The following is a 21,332-nucleotide window of genomic DNA, read 5'->3' on the forward strand; positions in this document are numbered from 1 at the left end:
TTCAATGTCTACATGGCACCACTCTCCGACATCGCATGACGTCACGACCTCAACATCATCTCCTACGCCGACGACACCCAGCTGATCCTCTCCCTCACCAAGGACGCCCACAGCGCCAAAACCAACCTCCACGAAGGAATGAAGGCCGTCACCGACTGGTTGAGGAACAGCTGACTGAAGCTGAACTCAGACAAGATGGAGGTCCTCATCCTCGGATCCACCCCCTCAGCCTAGGACGACTCCTGGTGGCCGACTGCGCTAGGAACACCCCCAACACCCACCGACAACGCACGCAACCTAGGGGTCATTCTCGACTCTACCCTCTCCATGACGAAGCAGGTCAACGCCATCTCCTCCTCCTGCTTCAACACCCTACGCATGCTTCGCAGGATCTTCAAGTGGCTCCCCACCAAAACAAGGACGGTCACCCAGGCCCTCGTCAGCAGTAGACTGGACTACGGAAACGCACACTACGCAGGAGCCCCTGCCAAAATCCTGAAACTGTTTCAACGCATCCAGATCGCCTCCGCACGCCTGATCCTCGACATCACTCGCCGCAGCCACATCACACCCCACCTGAGAGACCTACACTGGCTCACTATCAACAAGAGGATAACCTTCAAACTCCTCACCCACGCACACAAGGCTCTCCACAACACTGGACCAACGTACCTCAACAGCCGACTTAGCCTCTACACCCCCACCCGCCAGCTCTGCTCCACAGACCGCGCCCTCGCCACCGTCCCCCGCATCCGAAGAGTGACCGCCGGCGGCAGATCATTCTCCCACCTCGCCGCCAATACATGGAACACCCTCCCGCCATCCGCCTGCGGCAGACCGAAGACCTTTTTTACCTTCAGAAGACTTCAAGACCTGGCTCTTCGAACAGTAGCAGCTTCCTCCCTCCCCCCTAGCGCCTTGAGACCCTCGTGGGTATGTAGTGCGCTTTACAAATACCATGATTGATTGATTATATTCACCTAAGCATGATGTATGCTCCTAAAGACTTCAAAAAAACAACCTCTCTCTGAACACTGACACTCACTAACCTTTGATAAAAGACTTCATAAACACCTATATTTAAGATTCATCTGCTAGTGTAATTGAAACAGACAACCTCTTCTCCCTCCACAAGCCAATACCATTCTGCCTGTACATTTACCATGCTTTCAGAAGGTAGGTCTATATACTCTTAGGAAGTTAAATATTGTCCAGGATCACCACCAACCTAGCAAATGTGTTCAAGCATTTTCTGTACAGCTGCTCATGGAATGAACCATGTCATCCCAGTTCCATATGGAGGACCCTTATCTGAATAGTTCCCATTGCTGCTGGAAAACCACTAACACTAGTTTTCCAACAAAACGGCCAATGTAATTCAATAAAAGGAAGGAGGAAGAGGACAAAGGGGAAGCAAAGGTAGGAGACTGAGAGGACAAAAGAAAGTCTCAGTAGAGGGAGGGTGGTAAGTGAAACATGAGAATACATCTACTAAGAACTGCTCAGGATAGAAGATACTGATGTTAAGAGCCAGTACCTCCTCCCCATGCATCATTTGTCAGGAGGCACTTTGAACTTACTAGGAGAATTCTTCTCCACTCTCTTTCCATTTTTCAGTAAGATAATTTAATGTTTTCGTAAATACACATATTTCTCAAAAGTACTAACATTGTGTAAAACACAAGTGAAAAATTGACATTTTAGTAAAATCTACTTTTGCCAAATTAGCAATATTTTGAAAAACATGTATCATAATATTATGCGGTTCTGATGAAGCAATACACTTAAGATAAAGTTAATAAAAAAACACCTGAACCAATGATCAAGCGAACAATAAATTGCATAATGCCTCAGTGGTTACTACATACCAGAAATGTTTGGTGGTGAACAGTTAGCTTTTATATTTACAGGAAGATATAGCCCCATGGAAGTTTTAGTGCAAGTATATTTTACTCTCCCCAACACCTTGGCCACTATTTGTACAGTCCTTACAAATTTCCTGAACACTTAAACAAAGACTGACAAAAACTGTTAAGAACATTGTATGTCCTGCTGATCCAAGAAACAAACAAAGACAAATGCCATAGGAAATGAATATGGAACCCTATATATGAGGCAGCTATCATCAACATGAATTACAGATAATGCAACAAACAATTAAACAATCATGATATGCGTCATACCCATTTAATACACTTACGATCAATAGGGATTTGCTTGTATCTTTGGTTTTCACGTATAATACTTCCACCACTGTCACTAGAAGTGCTGCTCTGGCGGCTAATGTTCCCTCCATATGGTACCTTGGGGGCAGGTATGTAAGGTGGCACAGGAACTGGTGCTGGCGTTGGAGGTGGTGACGGGGCAGCAGGCATTAGCTCGGGTTGCTTTGGAGGGTAGTCCATCTTTTGTTTCTGAAGAGATGCAAAGAACTTTTAATTTAAAGATTCAAGAATGAGTCCCTCATTCCTTCCCACCCGCTCTATGCCCATCCTAGTGTCACATATGTATCTGCAGATAACCCAGTAAAAGACGATGGATAATTAAGCAGGTACTTAAATTCACTTCAAAAGAAGGCTGAACAAGTGACCCTCAGCAAGAAGGTAAATCCAAGAACTGCCTTAGCAGAACTAATGCAAACAGACTATTTTGTGATTAAGTGAAATAGAAAATTCAACCTAAAATACAATGTTCAATGCCAAAAAGAAAGTTGAGAGGGCAACTGAGGACTTTATTCCATGAATCATATTTCCCTCTGTAAAAAAGATCTGGATGTGGCTCAAGTACCTCACAAGGTTCACGCATTAAACTCCACTGATCATAGTAAATTGTGGAATGGATTTGTCGAGTGTTTGTGTGCCTTCTAGTTTACACCAGACACTTATTTGATTTTATGCGTTAAAGTAGACCATATTTTATATTAGTCAGAAGGTGAAAAAAAGGGAGAATTAGATAATGTTGAAACGTTTTGGCAGCTCACAAATGCCAGAATGTGTTGGGGTTTTTTTTAGCAGAGCTTAAAGACACAGTCTGTAGTGTGCATTTTAAGTGTAATATTATACGGTACGTGATGGTACGAATATTCTTACTGCAAATTGCTTTGACCAGCATCACTACCTTCCAATAAGGAAGGATTTCCTGAAAGCTCCTGTACATCACAGGTTAGCATTCCAATACATAAACCACTGTTGTCAACTAAAAACACAAATTAAGTCAATTTCTTTTTTAAGGTTTCCAATTTCAGTTATATGACAGTGAAAATCTACATTCGCGTATGTATTTTGCAAACATAAACAATGTCTTTGAGCCTAAATTGCAATGCTCTCTGTGCAATGAGTTGATCGATAGAAACAATCAATTCAGTATTCCAAGTAATTTGGAACAATGGTGGTCCAGTAATGATCTGACAGGATGTGACCTGGAAAAAGACAACCTTTTTTTAGTCCATGTTGGAGCAAAGTGTAGAACTGGAAGAAAAGCATATACTGATAGTTCATGTGACTATTCATGGTTCAATGTAGCAGTGAACAGCATAAATCCAGAAAGTATAATAGTCACTGAGAGTCGGTTTTCATACTTGCCAACAAGCGGTAGGTCCTGTAGGGCAGCTCAGTCTTTTCATGCTCTGGTTGGCACTGTCCATATCTACCTTGTCTACATTACTGAATTATATTTAGAGAAGTGAAATCAGTGGTGCAGTTGCAAGCATCTATGTTGTGGTGATATACCATGTATGTATGTATCTATATGGTATTCCTATAGTGCAAACCTAGCCAAAAGGCAGTGGAGTGCTGTTCAAGGGCAAGCTGAAAGGCAATGAGTAAAAGGAGTGAAACCTGGGTTGTGGACGGTCAATGCATTGTGATGTAGTGTTCTTTAAAGAGGTAAGTCATCAACTCTTTCCTACATAGGAGCAGCACTGGGGCTGTCCTGAAGGATGAAGGGATTGTGTTCCATATCCCTGGTGCATAGATGGAAAATGCTGGTTGTATTTTTTTGTTAAACCTCCTAGTCTGTAGTCTGGTAATGTCCTGGCTGTGCACATGCCGAGAACCACCAGAGATGATAAGCCTGTCTGCATGATAATCAGGGTGCCAGTTATGCTTGCTTTGTAATTGATGCAGTTGGTTTTGAAGATGGTACCAGCAGGCAATGCAAACCAATTGAGTTCCATCAGGATGGGATTTATGTGAAAATATTTCTTTAGGCCCTGAATGAGACATGTTGCGGTATTGTTGGATGGTTGAGAGCGAGTCTCGGATGTGGGTGTGGGGTATGCAGAGTAGAGTTGTTGTGTAATATTGGGCCCAAGAGAAGAGAGCTTGTTGGAGTGGCAGAGTTAGTGTTGATGAACACATTTTAAGGAAGGGGGAGCAATGGTGTAAGTGGGATACTTGAGATGTTGAGTATGAAGGGTGCAGGAATTTGAAAAAGGTTTGGCAAACTGTGAAAAGTGAGGGCGTGCCTGAAGATAGATGTGTGGGTATTCAGATTCATTTCTTACAATACAATATTGAGAGACTGAGAATTTTGGCTCAAGTGAATTCTTCCTTAAACGAAGAAATTACTAGCCATAGAACATGCTCGCAGATTAATCTTTTATCATATAACCACAATTATAGCTAAATAATTTGCACCCTATTTCACTCTATATTGGGAAAGCAGGCAACAGGGAAAGTGGCTAAATGGATATTAGGTGTCTGCAGGGCATAACCACTTAATAGCACACATTTTCCATCACCACCTCTCCTGCCAGAACTATCAGATTAAAAGCAAAGAAAGGTGTGCACAAACCACAAACCATCCAAAATTATACTGCTGCCGCCCGAAAAAAATGTGTATTTTAATATTAGTTTGACTAATGTAAGATTGGTCTGGTACTTCAGCCTGTTCAGATCTGACAAGGTCACTGATTTTAGTCACTGGGTTGTTAATAGCTGCGTATTTTCTGCACACCGTTTTTGTTACAGCTTCAGTTCCCGATTCCTTCATGTAGCCTACGGGGTCTGGAATGCTTCCTGGGAGTTATTTAATTAGTATTTATTTTCTTGCGAATGATGTGACACAGCAGATTTGTTTCACTAAGCACATAGGACTTCTTTTTTCTGTTTCGTAGGATTTTTGCTATAATCAGTTTTAGACTTGGCATACTTTGTATAGATTTCCCGGAATTTATGCCTTCAGATCGTTGGGGAGGGGGACTGCTGGCCTTAGGTTTCTGCACACTTTACCACTACTAACCAGTGTCAACGTGATTGTGCTCTTTCCCTACAACATTATAACATTGGCTTATCCCCAACTGGCACATTTAATTTAGTTACAATTCCCTATTAAAGTTCACTACAGGTGCCCAGGGCCTGTAAATTACATGCTACTGATGGGCCTGCAGCACGGCTTGTGCCACCCCCTCAAGTAGCCCTTTAAACATGTCTTAGGCCTGACATTGCAGACCCTGGCACAGTCAACCTGCCATGTCGGCCTGGCAAGATAAACCTCTTGTGAGTGATGGAGCAAGGTTTCGAATAAAAGAAACTTGCTTGTGTGCAATCCTCTCAAATAACATGTAATCACGTAACCAATCTGTTTTGTAAATACTAATATTGCATTACACACGACATACTGTATCTAGGGAAAGGTTTTATATGTGTATTACTAACAAGTAACCGAGTGTCTTAAAATGGCCGCCAAAAACGCGGGAACTTCAGTGCACATGCGTCTACTGCATCTACGTAATAGGACGTCTTCTATGCTGGGGGTGGGGGGGAAACTTTGCTGCTGCGCAATAGCTCTTAATATGGCCGCTTGAAACTCACATGTTAATGCGCTTGGTATTGCTTAAACTAAACCTTATAAGTCTACCAAACACTAATGCGAAAGATTAAAATAAGTAAATGGGGATAGAGTAGAGATAGGTGGTATACAGTGAAATAATTTATTTCCGTATTCCAACGTGCCTTTTTCTGACTTTATTATTAGTTCATATTTAAGTCTCGGAGGGTGACTGAAATCCCTACCCCATTTGACTCGCGCACAGACACACAGAAACCTGCCGGAAACCATGATGGCACAGTTGAAACACAGCCAAGGCTACACTGGACAGACGCCTGAGAACTCAACCTATTGACCCGGACAAAGGCAGAGACTTAAAATAATGTTTCAAAATGTATTGATCGTAACATGAAATGTGGGTGGGAATAAAGCTTTGGGAAAGTAAATTAAGGGGCGGAAACATAGAACAATGGTCTTAAGAAAAATATTACGTATGGTGTGATGAACTCGCCTCCTATCCCTGTCCAATCAGAATAGGGGAAAACACGAAATTGAAACATTTGGGGGTGGTACACGAGCACAGAATAGTATAATTGAGGTAAGTTAGTTAGAGAATTGTCAGTCCCGAGACCAGTCTGTCAGACCCGTCATTCCGACTCGTCACAGACCCGACACGTATGCTGCCACAGACGCTGTCCGAGATGCTGTCTCGGACCTTGCAGATGCCAGAGACCCTGCTCGAAAGACCGAAATACTGATTGAAAAGCCAATCATCTAGAAGGGGAGTTGCAAAAGAACTATTTGAGGAGAGTAGTGCCAGAGAGGGGTGCAACGCAGGCAGTGCACTTAGAAGGGGTCACCTTCCTAGTCCTGAACCTGTCTTGATCTTCATCTCCTGTAATGTTCTGGAGATCTGCACCAGACTCCTAGGCCAGGGGTTTGGTCATCGCACTAGCCTAGGTAATTATAAATCTGTGTAGTATGTCCTTGTACAGCTCTCTATTCCCCCTCCCCCCCCCCCTCAGGTACCGTCTTCATTGATCTTTATTTTGTGACTTTGCTTTGACTTCTTCTTGAAGGAAGAAGGTGTTAAGTTGTGTTTGAATTGACTCACAAGATAAAGATTTTAAAACTATTCGAGTTTGTGGTTATTTCAAAGGTAAAGTAAATGTCATTTCTACTTTAAATTAACTCAGCAACCTGATTCATTGAGCGAAGGAAAATTATTGACAAGGAGATCGAATTGGTAAGATTTGGTAAAGGTGAAGATCAATTTACAGGTAAATCACACAATTGATGACAGCGGGTTTTACTAGCTTACTTGTATGAATGTTATGGGCCCAGGTGAGTATATGGTATGTGTGAGTTACCCAAGCTGGTAACCCGCTCCATCAGTGTACTTAGTAGCAGTGGCATGGTTAGGTTCCAGTTAGTTAGGTAGAAATATTGTGGGTTGTATTATTGATTTATGCATTAACACCTGTTATTCGTTTGTTTTGTTTCATGTTGTCTAGAAATTCCCAGGAATATTGAATAGCGGGTGGTGAATGGAAGCAACACTGCAGTGAGGTTACTCGTCTGGATCAGGAAGTTGCTGAAAGTCATGCAGGACTAGAAGCACTGATTTAGGGATTATTTTTCTTTCATATAAAAGTGAGAGTAATTGGTAGCAAAAGAGTTCACTGGAGAAACTTTGGTCTTGTATCAACTAGAAAGGGTAATACTAAAGGAGTAGCAGGTTCTCCGATACTTGTGTGAAGAGTAAGTGGAAAGGTTTTTGCTCGCAGCAAAAGGAATAGACTATTCTTTCAAATTAGAGGATCAGACAAAGTAGCAAATGTATCTGTACGGGTCCCTATTAAAGTCGGATCCAACATACAAGTTCCACTGTCTATTATTATCCTTGGCACTCCTATGTTTACAGCTAATCAAATGTTCGCTTTTACTTAAACACTTCTCCAATACTTGTGTGTCTTCTAAGCTTGCAACCAATCAGGGTTCATTTTTCACAGTGCGTTTAGCCAATATTAGCGCGGCTCTCAGTGACGTCAGTATCACTCCTCACTACTGACCCCTCCTTTACAATAATTTGCATCAGTCACACACCCGCTGTTTCAACCAATCCCAGCGCGGTCCTCTGACGTGAGTGCAGCACTCGCAACTGACCCCTCCTTTCAAAGGTAATGCAAAAACGTATTTTCACACAATTTTACATACAATTTTCATTAATCAATCAACAACATAGAAAAAGGTTTATTGGATTTGTTTACGAACAGTAACTTAACCAGAATTCACATGCAATGTACGGAGAAAAAAGGAAAATGTCATTTATGCAGAAAATTTAAAATTATTTTAAGGATAAACCCATTAAAACTAGAGAAGGAATTCTTATCCCTCCCCCAAAAACTCCCACATCATATATGATGGTGGAAAGAGGCTATCATACCAGTGTATGGTTAGAAAATTGGATAGAATACACAAAAGACGATGCAATATTAGCTTTCCCCGAATTTGGAACATTTAACGGGAGAGTTTTACATAACTTACACACTAGAATGGATGAATTAGAACCCAGACCCAGATTAACACAGTATGAGGGATTAGAAGAATGGGAGACTGAAGCATTTGAGCGCGATAGTTTACGAAGTAACAGAAACCTGAGTAGGTATTATCCAAAATTTCCACGTGAAACCCGAGATAGTCAGATGAAACAGTGGAGACAAGCCATGGTGGCTGAAGGATTATATCCTGTACTAACAACTGAGGAACAGGTTGGAGGAAAATGCACAGAGAAAACAAAACACTTAATGACAGGTAGTGGAGACTCAGAAGATGATTATTTAGAAGATATCTTAATGAAAAATCCTCCGCCTTATCAAGAAGGACCAAACAGAACAACCCCGAGTGCCCCAGTTCTAGATACGCCTTTAATTCCACAGATTGTACATGACAAAAGGGAAAGGGTACTTCAAAAAAAGAGAAAGGGAAGCGATAAATAAAAATAGAAGTGAATTAATTCAGAAAATTACCCAGTTAAACATGCATCCTGAAGCTCTGACTATACCAGTGACTATAGGTCCTGTTGTCCCATTGTACAGGGATAAATCATACTGTCCTAAAACACCAGTCATGACTACACCCATTATTGACCCTAGAAAAGAGAAAATAATAATTGACGACCAAGCTAGTGAGTGTGAGTCAGTGATTTCATTAATGGATTTACCGATAAGAGGGCAAATAAATGACACACCCAGGAGAGTCACACCAGGTTGCTCGAAAGAAGTACGAATAGAGACATCCACAGGGACGAAGAGTGCCACAATAGTAACCTCAGAAGAAATAGAAAGATGGGCACAAGAAATAGAGAAACCAAACCCAACACCGAAAATATTAGATATTTTCAAATTAAGAGTTGAATTAGAAGAAATGATAGCTGGGAATATCGGACTGGATAGGATAAACACCTATAGTGAGGAAGAATTGCTGTTCATTTGCAGAAGCATAACCTGAAACACAAAAATGTTTCATGAAAAGTTGGTGAATTTAGCCTCTGAAATGGGAATAGAGATAGGGCGAGCGAAAGTACTGCAAAAACCTTATAGAACAGAATTCTCTGATAAAGATTTGGAAAACATGAACATGTCAGGAAGAAAATTGCAGGTTAAAGAACTGATGACGATATTGCAGAAATGGGGAGATTTAGACCGATGGAAAGTCCAGTGGACAAAGAAAAAGGAGGAAGCACAAACGAGTTGAGTGACATCTGAATATTTAATGAAAGAAACAGAGAAGGCAGAAAGGTTGTATCCAATGAGAGAAGTTCCAGGAGGGGGATATGTACATGTCCCATGACCCCGACAGGATATTTTATCATTTACTAATGATTTCCCTAAATTGAGAGAAAAACCAGTGGAATGGTATAGACAGGTTGAAAGATTTGTTAAAGTTTCGAAAGTTTTGTTGAAGGATCTGGATGGTCTTTTTGACATAGTGGTGCCTGCTGATTTGTGGACTGAATGTAAAATTACAGTCGATTGGCCTAATGAGGAGTACCCAAGAAATGAAAAGACAGGAGCTCCGTCAGAGGACGTTATGAAGAAATATAACCAGGTAATCACTTTCTTAAAAGGGAAAATTCCCCCAATAGAAACAGATTGGATAAAAATAGATCGAACAACCCAGGAAAAGATGAGTCTGTGCATGCGTACTATGAGCGCCTCCTACAGGTGTTCAAACAGTATACTGGATTTGAGAGTATTGGGGATAAGGACATGACTCATTTTGTGTATCGGTTTGTGTCACGGTTAAGAAAAGAAATATCTGAAATGATTAAGCAGCATAATTTGTGCTGGCTAGCGAAGTCCATAGATGAGATCTTAAAATATTCAAAATACTGTGGAGATGAAATTGACAATAGAGGAGAACGTGATGTGGGCTCAAGTGAAATTAGCAGAACAGCAAGAACTCCAACACCAGAATCAGGTAGGAAATACAGGAAGGGAGCAAGGTCATGGTGAAAATAATGGGGGTAAACCAAAAGGGCAGTCGAGTAGAGAAGAGGCAAAGAAAAGATTCACTTGTCATGGGTGCGGAAAATTGGGGCATTGGAAGAAAGAGTGTAAAATATACAGAATTATAATGGCCCAAATCAAAATTTAAATCCACAGACGCAGAATGAGGTGATGAGTCAACCGCAGCAGGTTGTAAACCTACAGAGTCAATTGCCACCTGACAAATTTTGTGAGTCAAGCCAAGTACAGTGCGGACACCGGATTCCAAGAAGAAAGTGGTAAGAAAAATTATGTAACATAGCAGTTTCTTTTGCAGGATAATTATTTCGAAGACCAAGATTAATGACAGTGCCTGAGAGGGGAGGAAAAGGAGTGCGTACTTGGCGCATCCTTACTGGTAGATCAGTCAGGTCCATATATTGATGGTAAGGTAGAAGGAAATGACATTACCTTTTTATTGGGCACTGGTTCTACTGTGAGAACAGCAGACATCCCAAACCTACCCCTCTCAGGAGAAGCGATCCAAGTAGTGGGTATTTCTAATAAACACATTTGGACCCCTATTACAAAACCAATGGAGGTGTGTATTGCTAAATTTAAAGAGATACATAAGTTCATAGTGTGTGATTCTAGCCCTGTGAATTGATTAGGAAGAGATTTGTTGTACAAGATGAATTGCACCATATTTTGCACACCGGACGGTGTTGCCATACAAACTCCAGATGAAGGTGTAATATACAAAATCATGTTAGCTAAACAAGGAACAGAAGTAGATGAATTATATTCAGTAATAACCAAAGATGACTTACCAGATGAGGTCAAAACAGTGAATCCTGAAGTGTGGGTTTTTAGAGGAAAAGAAGTAGGGTTGATGACAGATGTAGGCCCTGTTAAAGTAACTGTGAAAGAAGGTGCAGTCTATCCAAATACTCGACAATACAAGATGAGTCCTGAAGTAAAGGCTGGTGTTGCAGCAGAAATTGGTTGAATGGTCAAGCAAGTTATTCTAAAAGAAATCATGAGTAGTCCCTGCAATTCACCTATAATTGGCATTAAGAAACCGGAAAGTATAGGGTAGTACAAGATTTACGAAAGATAAACAAGAATGTTGTGCCATGTTGCCCTATAGTACCCAACCCGGCAGTAATTTTGTACCAAATACCATGGAATGCAAGATGGTTTACCATAACTGATTTATGACATGCCTTTTTCTCCATCCCATTGCATCCTGATGGTCAGTTTTTTTTTTTTCATTCAAAATTGTGGATCGTATTTATGTTTGGAATCGCGTTCCTCAAGGGTAAACAGAAAGTTCTTCGATTTTTAACCAAATTTTGAAAAAATATCTTGAGACATTAGTACTACCCAGAGAGTCAGTCCTGGAACAGTATATTGAGGACCTACTGGTCGCATTCAAAACGAGAAGTGACTGTGTAACTGATTTCATTGCCCATTTAAACCATCTAGCCAAAGGTGGACATAAAGTGTCCCCTGAAAAACTACAATTTTGCAGAAACAAAGTAAAATATTTGGGACACCAAATAGAACGAGGACTAAGGAGAGTGACCACTGATAGAATAAATATAATAAAACAAATGAAACTACCGCAAACCCAAAAGGAAATAAGAATGCTCCTTGGTGTCGTAGGGTATTGCAGGCAATGGACTGTAGGGTTTTCTCTACTGGCGAAACCCTTGATACAATTGACAAAGAAACGGGCAAGAGACCCAATAGAGTGGGATGATCAGAGCATGCAATCTTTTGTGAAATTACAAACATTTTTGTGTGAAGCACCTGCTCTAGGTATGCCAGTTTATTTTAAAGAATTTGCATTATTCTGTGGTGAGAGAGAACTGTGCCCTCTCAGTCTTAACACAGAGACATGGTCTAATGTGACGTCCGGTGGCATATATTTCTGCTACTCTAGATCCTGTAGCATCCGCATTGCCGGGATGCCTAAAAGCTGTGGCCGCAACATGCATGAGTCTGGAACAAAGCGAGTCTATTGTGATGGGAAACCCTGTAAAGGTGTATGTGCCCATGCAGTTGAAACTCTTTTAACAAGAACTCAAACTCAGTATCTCACTCCAAGCGGATTGACAAAATTTGAGAGGATCATATTAGGAGCAGAAAATGTGACCATAATTAGATGTACTGTTCTTAACCCAGCTACCTTGTTACCAGAATCCATGCAATGAAGAAGTGAAAGATGAAGCTGAACACGAATGTCTTGACGTAACAGAACTCAGTACTAAACCCCGTCCAGACATACAGGATGAGCCTTTGAAAGATGCCGAGCATGAGTTTTTTGTATATGGCTCATGTATGCGCCATGAGGAAGGAGGTTTGAGTGCTGCTTATGAGTGTGTGCATTGGCTGGAATAGTCGAAGCATCCTATTTACCAGGAGTCAAGTCTGCACAAGTAGCCGAATTGATAGTTTTAATTAAAGCTTGCAAAAATGAGAAAAATTGGAAAGTAACCATTTACACTGACAGTCAGTATGGTTACAGGGTTGTGCACAACTTTGGCCAGCTTTGGATGCAGCGAGACTTTGACTTCTTCAGGGTCCCCCTTTAAAAATGGAAATTTTGTTAAAGAATTGCTTGAAGCAATACAATTACCAAAAGAAGTGGCAGTGTTAAAATGTGTCGTACATCATTCAGGAAATGACCGAGTGACGGCAGGAAATCGTTATGCTGAACAGGTTGCCCAACACTGCGCAAAATATCGAATGGCAGTAAACAGGAAAGTTGAAAATTGTGAAATCAGCTGCCAACTTATGCTATTGTCAGGATTACAAACATGGAATGAAGTAAGAGAATTACAGGATGAAGCAGAGACAAAAGAAAGAGAAGAGTAGGAGAAAATTGGTTGTCAGAGAAGGGCAGAAGATGGTGTATAAGTGTCCTTAGATGACAGAGCGATATTGCCAGACTATATGCTTGCACCCATGGCTAGGATGTATCATGGAGACACCCACATAGGCAGAGATACAATGATTAGACTCTTCAGACGAGATCGGTTTAATCCAAGGTTCAGGAACAATGTAGAGAGTCTTTGCCAAAGATGCTTGACATGCCAACATGCAGGCAAGAAAACAGTCTGTATGGGGAAAATCGGAAAGGCTGAAGGTCCCTTTATAAGACTTCAAATAGATTTCATTCAGTTGCCTGTTTGTCGAAGATTGAAATATGTACTTGTCATCGTTTGTTTATTTCCAAAGTGGGTGGAGGCATACCCCACCAGAAGAAATGACAGTCTGACAGTGGCCAAACTCCTTATTGAGAGAGCTTATGCCACGTTTCGGTTTTCCTGTAACTATATAAAAGGGTCTCATTTTAATAATGAAATAATTCGATTAATTTGTGAAGCATTTAAGATTGAACAAAAGCTGCACTGTGCATACCGCTCAGAGGCATCTGGAGTGGTAGAACAATTGAATGGCACAATAAAGTCAAGGCTGGGAAAGGTGTGTGCATCCACTCCACTGGACTGGCCTGATGCTTTAGTCTTGTTCTGATGGGACTTACAAGTATTCGAGACAAGAATACCGGATTGAGTCCCCATGAAATAATTATGGGAAGAGCAATGAGGCAGGCATGTATACCAGGACACAAGCTGTTGAATATAACTGATGATTTGGTACTGGAGTATTGCAAAGAGTTGGCTGACCAAGTGCGTTCTATATCTCACCAGGTTGGAGAAGACGCAGTCCCCAGGCAGCCGAACCAAGCGTATGATCTGAATCCCGGTGACTGGGTTGTAGTGAAGAATCGCACTCGAGAATCGTGCCTAGCACCAAGGTGGGACAAACCACATCAGGTTATATTGGTTACAACAGCAGCAGTAAAGTGTGCAGGTTTGCCTAATTGGATTCATGCAAGCCATACTAAAAGAGTACCAGCATCTGACGAGGAAGAACCTCAACTGACTCAAGCAGTTGAGGGGGCTGAAGGTTGCACAGCTGAAGGATCCCAATTAATAGATCCTGAAGTAGCTGACCAAGAACAACCGAGCACCAGTCAGGATGATTGGATCCCAATAGTAGATATACCAGAAGTGATTGTAAGAACCAGAAGCCAAACTAGATTAGCTAGTCAGGAAAAAAGTGAGAACCAGATAGGTACAGAAGAACGCGCTCGGGAAATAGAAAACACGATTGTTAGAGAACCTGGGAAGGACTAGATAAGGAAAGCACAATCTACTCAGACAGATGAAATTGAAGTCACAGCCCCAGAGTCTGAGGAGGGTCAGTTAGGTTATAGAGAACACGTTCAGGCAGAAGAAAATCAAGAAACAGAAAGACCTGAGCAGGACCAGATAGGAAAAGTCGAACAAGTTCAAGTAAGAGAAGAAGAAAAACTAATCAAAACTGAACCTGTGCAGGGTCAGACTAGGGAAGAAAAACGCATTCAAACAAGTGACATTAAAATAATCAGCCCTGGACAAGGTGAGGTAGAGAGAGATTCGGAAGACAAAAATAATCAAGTTGTGCCACAACCTAATGAAAATAAAAGAACACTTGAAGAAAGTGAAAGTGCAGTGCAAACTAAAAGAATCAGAAAAGGTGATAATTGGCCTGGTGTTATCAAAAGACTGAAATATCACTTTAAAACCATAACAGAAGAACCAGAGCAAGTATACAAAGTATCTAGTCGATCTGGACCATCAACTGAAACACCAAAACAAAGACGCCCAAGATTGAAAATAATAAATAATAAATTCAAAGGTCCTGAATGGATGTACGTTATTCTTGAAGATTGAGAATTTGGAAATAATTAGAGAAAATGATGAAAGCTTAAATGCAGAACAAATTCATGAAGAAGTGAAACCAACTTGAAAAGAATGTTCTCCCTTTATATTCTGTCACAAAGTTAAAAATACTAAAGTAAAGAAGAGAAATCTTCTTATCCCATTTGAAAATGGCTGACAATAGAGCTGTTGGAAAACCGAATCGTTTAAAGAAATGTTGTAGAATATCTATATGTAGCATATTTTAGTACTGACAGTAGCCATTCCTTATGTGATGGTTACGAAAACAAAGAATAGCACTAAAACACATGAAAGGGTAGCTAACATCAAAGGAGATAAGGTGGAATTAGAAGCACCAGATGACCTAGATTTACATCACCCTGTGAATAAAAATGATACAGACTTAACTGTTTTTACAAACCTGTTTGTACAATATGTAGAAACCATGGAGATTAGTGATTGTTACGTGTGTATGAAATTACCCGCATCAGTAGCAGAGGAGAAACATATCATCATTTACCATTGGCGTATGGTATTTCATGTAATGTTTTAGCAAGCTTATTTTATAGAACAGGGAAATTGCAATATTATTATTCTTAATGTAGATGTGATTTTTTCCAAAGTTCCTATGCGAAAGAGCATGAACCCTCTACTTAGTACGAGAGACTCACAATTTATGGGTGAATATTTTCTAACGATGAAAGCAATAGATATAGCTGAAGCACATAAGCAGCACAATTTAACCTGTAAATTACATGAAGAACAGAAAATATTTTAGAATTTAGTTGAGACAAGGAGACAGGATTTCCAAAAAAGAGCTCCTGGACATAAACCTCAGATACCTAAATGGGCTGAGGAAGAAGAGCATTATGCAAATGGCAACACTCGTGCTGCTATGTCCTTGGACTTTGAAAAGAAAGGCAAAATCTGTCTCCATAGGTTAAAGACTGAATATAACAATGTGTTTATTGGTTCCAGTGAATGTGAACATGATTTCTTAGTAATTGAGGATGGGGACTAAAAGGAGGGACAGATCCAGTATTTCCTGGAATCTATTATGTGTGTGGCAATAAAGCCTATTTTAGGCTGCCAGACCATTGGTATGGGAGTTGCTATTTTGGAATAGTTCCCTAAACTCCCTAATAGTTCCCTAAATTCCCTAAATAGTTCCCTAAATTCCCTAAATAGTTCCCTAAATTCCCTAAAGTATATCATGTTAAAAGGATTACTGGAAGCAATGAAGACAATAATGGACTAACACGTGTAAAAAGAGCTTGTTTTTCTGAAATAGTAGGTGACATTTTTGGTGCATTGATACCTTCAGTGGGAGTTCTTCTAAATTCACAGAAAATGTGTCAGTTGTCTACAGTAGTTGATCGTTTATCTACTGACACTGCTGGAGGATTCTTGATGATTAACACTGAATTAGTTGCGGTCAGATCTATGGTTATGCAAAAGCGACTTGCTCTTGACATATTGGCAAAAGAGGGCGGAGACTAAATTATTGAAAACGCAACATTGTTGCACGTATATTCCTGATAAAAGTGTTGAAATTGGAGGATATATTAAACATGTTACAAAATTAGAAGAAGAGATAAAACCACTGGAAGTTGAAAGTGTATGGAAGAAATTGACAAATAGTATTTCTAACCTATGTAGTTGGTTTTCCAACATAGGTAAAGGTATTCTAGGTCAAATAATATTGTCCATAATGGGAATAACACTGTTAGTATTAGCAATAATGCTTTGGCACAAATGCTGCAAAGGGAGAAAGAGATATGAAGTGAATGAAAGGGGCAAGAAAAGTAAACTTGAAGAAATACAGCTGGAAGAATTAAAAGGAGACTTTTACAAAAGAATGAGAGGATCACAATTCAAAAAGGAAAAAGAAAAATGAAAGGATTGAAGAAGAAATTGAGATGCGCTAAAGTTGGCATCTGATTCAGTAAAAATCAGTGATGGCACTAAAAGCCATCAGAGAGGGGATTGATGGAGCAAGGTTTCGTATAAAAGAGACTTGCTTGTATGCAATCCTCTCAAATAACATGTCATCACGTAACCAATCTGTTTTGTAAATACCAATATTGCATTACACACGACACACTTTATCTAGGGGAAAGTTTTATATGTGTATTACTAACAAGTAACCAGAGTGTCTTAAAATGGCCGCAAAAATGCGGGAACTTCACTGCGCATGCGTCTACTGCATCTGTGTAATATGACGTCTTCTATGCTTGGGGGAAGACTTTGCAGCTGCGCAATAGCTCTTAATATGGCCGCTTCAAACTCACATGTTAATGCGCATGGTATTGCTTAAACTAAACCTTATAAGTTCTACCAAACACTAATGCGAAAGATTAAAATAAGTAAATGGGGATAGAGTAGAAATAAGTGGTATACAGTGAAATCATTTATTTCTGTATTCTAACATGGCTTTTTCTGACTTTATTAGTAGTTCATATTTGGGCCTCGGAGGGTGACTAAAATCCCTACCCCATTTGACTCGCGCGCAGGTGCACAGAAACCTGCCGGAAACCATGATGGCACAGTTGAAACACAGCCAAGGCCACACTGGACAGACGCCTGAGAAATCAACCTACTGACCCGGACAAAGGAAGAGACTTAAAAAAAGGTTTCAAAATGTATTGATTGTAACGTGAAATGCGGGTGGGAATAAAGCTTTGGGAAAGTAAATTAAGGGGCGGAAACATAGAACAATGGTCTTAAGAAAAATATTACGTATGGTGTGATGAACTCACCTCCTATCCCTGTCCAATCAGAATAGGGGAAAACACGAAATTGAAACATTTGGGGGTGGTATACGAACACAGAATAGTATAATTGAGGTAAGTTAGTTAGAAAACTGTCAGACCAGAGCCCGAGACCAGTCTTTCAGACCCGTCACAGACCCGACACGTATGCTGCCACAGACGCCGTCTCGAATCTTGTAGATGCCAAAGACCCTGCTCGAAAGACCGAAATACTGATTGAAAAGCCAATCATCTAGTAGGGGAGTTGCGGAAGAACTATTTGAGGAGAGTAGTGCCAGAGAGGGGTGCGACGCAGGTGTTGCTCTTAGAAGAGGTCACCTTCCCGGTCCTGAACCTGTCTTGATCTTCATCTCCCGTAATGTACTGGAGATCTGCACCGGACTCCTAGGCCAGGGGTTTTGTCATCGCACTATCCTAGCTAATTATAAATCTGTGTAGTATGTCCTTGTACTGCTTTCTATTTTTCTCCCTCCTCAGGTACAGTCTTCATTGATCTTTATTTTGTGACTTTGCTTTGCTTCACTTTAAATCCTTCTTGAAGAAAGAAGGTGTTAAGCTGTGTTTGAATTGACTCACAAAATTATTGATTAGATAAAGATTTTAAAACTTTGAGTTTGTGGTTATTTCATAAGTAAAGTAAATGTAATTTCTACTTTAAACTAACTCAGCAACCTGATTCATTGAGCGAAGGAAAATTGACAAGGAGATCGAATTGGTAAGATTTGGTAAAGGTGAATATCAAATTACAGGTAAATCACACAATTGATGACGGCGGGTTTTACTAGCTTACTGGTATGAATGTTATGGGCCCAGGTGAGTATATGGTATGTGTGAGTAACCCAAGCTGATAACCCGCTCCATCATGAGGCCCAAACCTTCCCTTTTAATACATATAAGTCACCCCTAACGTAGGTTCTGGACAGCCCAAAGGCAGGGTGCAGTGTATTTAAAAACGTACTTTTAAGTTTTACATGTCCTAGTAGTGAAAAACTCTTAAATTAGTGTTTCACTACTGCAAGGCCTGTCTATCCCATAGGATAACATTGGGATTACCTTATTACAATTTATAAATGCAATTTCCATATAGGAAGATACAACTGAGTTAATTTTGGTATCTCTTGAATCACAATTTAAAAATCACAACTTATGGTGAATTCGGATTTTTAATTGCAATTCTGAAAATGCCACGTTTTAGAAAGTCGGCATTTTCTTAATTTAGCCATTTTTGGTGCTTGCTGCCTATCTCTGATCACATCTGGTGTAGTTGACTGTTGTGCTTTGTGTAGATCTCCTAGACAGGCAATCACAATGGGAGCGTAGGAATGACCTGATGGGCCATCCCGGCAGGATGGGACCGGGAACCTGGGCACAGCCTCAGCTACGCCTGAATAGGCTGTGTCCTGTTCACATACAGATTTTTGAACAACTCCCTGTAGTGAGTCTGAATCCAGGGCAGGAAGGACAAGGACTCTGTGCACTTTAAAGGCAGGTCTTTGAAGTGTCTCTCACTTCAAATGGGCACAACTTGATAGAAGTACTGGACCTCAGACACTTCAGTACACTTGTGGACCTGTGAAGACTCTGCCAGGAAGGACTGCTGTGCAGCTCCAAGGACTGCCACTCTGCAGGACTGCTGAACTCCTGCTTTACTGTGCTGACCTGCTGCCTGCTTCCTGCCTGCCTGGGTGACAAGGACTGGACCTGCATCACTTGAACCCAGAGTGACACCAAGGGCTAGTTGGCTGGCCTCCTGATCTGAAGTCTCCGGGACATAAAAGATTTCCAACCAACTTACTTCTGCACCTGGACTCTGCCATCTGGGAGTCTACCCTGCCAAGTCATGCCACCCCAGTCCTGGACCCTTGGAAGTGGGCCTAAGGTGCTTACCAGAGGAACCAACATATCTTGGCGCATCCTTGAGCAGAACTTTCACATCACCGCTGATGCTTGGATTGGACCCGGCACGGAAGACCCGCATTGCATTCGCAGTCCTCGAAACTGATGCCTCGCTGAAGGCGTACCACATCTCGGCCCAGGTCCTCACACCTCTCGTTGGCGTCACAGCTTCATCGCTCATCCGATTCAATGCATCACCTCAACTGCGCATCGCATCCTCGACACCGAAATTCGCATTGCAAGCTCCATCGACAGGATCCTTGACGACGACACATCAGGAACTTGAACCATGGCCTTATCACATCTTGGAACCGATGCATTGCCTCAGCTGCGGGACTTCTTCAACCCAGATCAAAACATCGCTCCGCAACCAGGATATAAGGTACTTTGCTCAGCGGGGCTAACTAGGTCCCCGTAGCTGGCCGTACTCCATCGTGGTTAGCCTAAACTTGTGACTTTGTCCCGGTCTGGCACGACCAGATGTACCAGGTTGGCGCTTCCCGTTACGATGCACTATTTTACAATGCATTATTTAAACATTCATAACTCAAGTTCTACTTATTGGATTTATGTAGTTTCAGTCTTGGTCTATTATTAAAATGTATTCTATTTTTTCTAAACATGGTGTGGGATCTTTTTGTGTGGTGTTCACTGTTTTACTGTTGGAAGTGTTGTACAAATACTTTACTCATTGCCTTCACGTTAAGCCTGACTGCTCTATGCTAAGCTACCAGAGGGTGAGCACAGGTTAGTTTGGGGTTTTACTGGTGCCTCACCCTGACTAGGACTGTGGTTACTGCTAGACCAGGGCTAACACCCCAGCCAACCAGAAACCCAATTTTTAACAATCATGAGTGTCCATGAGAAGGAGGGAATTTGTTCTCGAAGATGTCCGGATAAAGTTGTGTTACCAGACTGCATTTTAAGATGATGGCCATAGTGCTGCCTGCTCACAAGTGATTATTGAGTCAGAACGGATCCTTCTTGGATGTCAGGATTAATTTGAGTACCATAGTGTAACACCATTTTTATTATGCTATACTGGTTTCTCTGAAGTCAGTGAGATCGACTTGGTCTCAGTCCAGTCCATATGGCATGTCTGTTATTGGTTGGCTTCTGGAACACACTTGGTAAGGTAACTGTTTGTCATTGAGACACCTCCCATTCAAGTCCAATGACGTAGTTGAAGCAGCATTTCTCGTGGAATTTGAAGAAAGTTACGTCTTCTGGTATACCATCTTCACCAAGAAGGTGTCAGTTCAGTTCTTCAGTGAAATTGTCACACATTAATAACCTTGCCCTCATGGACTGTTTCATGATCTCTAAGGATAGGTAAGAGTGACCGTCTCTCTTTGAGGTATTGATTCCTCAGAGCTTTCCTTCCATTTACTCTCCGAAATTCGGGGAAAAGTCCGACATATTTATTTCTCATGTAAAGAGCGAGGGTTACTCTTTTTTGCTAAATTATTTCCCCAATCTGACTCGCCCTTATAACATAAGGATTCTGATGAGGAAGATGCACAAAGTGTCATGAAGTAATACCACAGACTCAGACAATTGATGGCGAACACAATTTATCTGTTAAATACATAAGGCTCAATAAAAATACAATGAGAATTAGGTTATCAAAG

The 21,332-nt window shown here is 41.1% G+C and overlaps 1 protein-coding gene across 20 annotated transcripts in view; it reads right to left on the bottom strand.

Moving 5' to 3' along the window:
* The window catches only part of EPS8 (EGFR pathway substrate 8, signaling adaptor), an 861,544-nt gene that overhangs the window by 65,197 nt on the left and 775,015 nt on the right, over positions 1-21,332 (bottom strand). For all 20 annotated transcript variants that reach the window (XM_085652654.1, XM_085652642.1, XM_085652660.1 and 17 more), the window contains one exon: positions 2,201-2,414. In XM_085652654.1, coding sequence (XP_085508780.1) covers positions 2,201-2,414 — 214 coding nt within the window. The remainder of the gene's footprint in view (positions 1-2,200; positions 2,415-21,332) is intronic.

The sequence above is a fragment of the Triturus cristatus genome, chromosome 4_1 (assembly GCF_964204655.1).
Source record: "Triturus cristatus chromosome 4_1, aTriCri1.1, whole genome shotgun sequence".
NCBI classification, from domain to species: domain Eukaryota; kingdom Metazoa; phylum Chordata; class Amphibia; order Caudata; family Salamandridae; genus Triturus; species Triturus cristatus.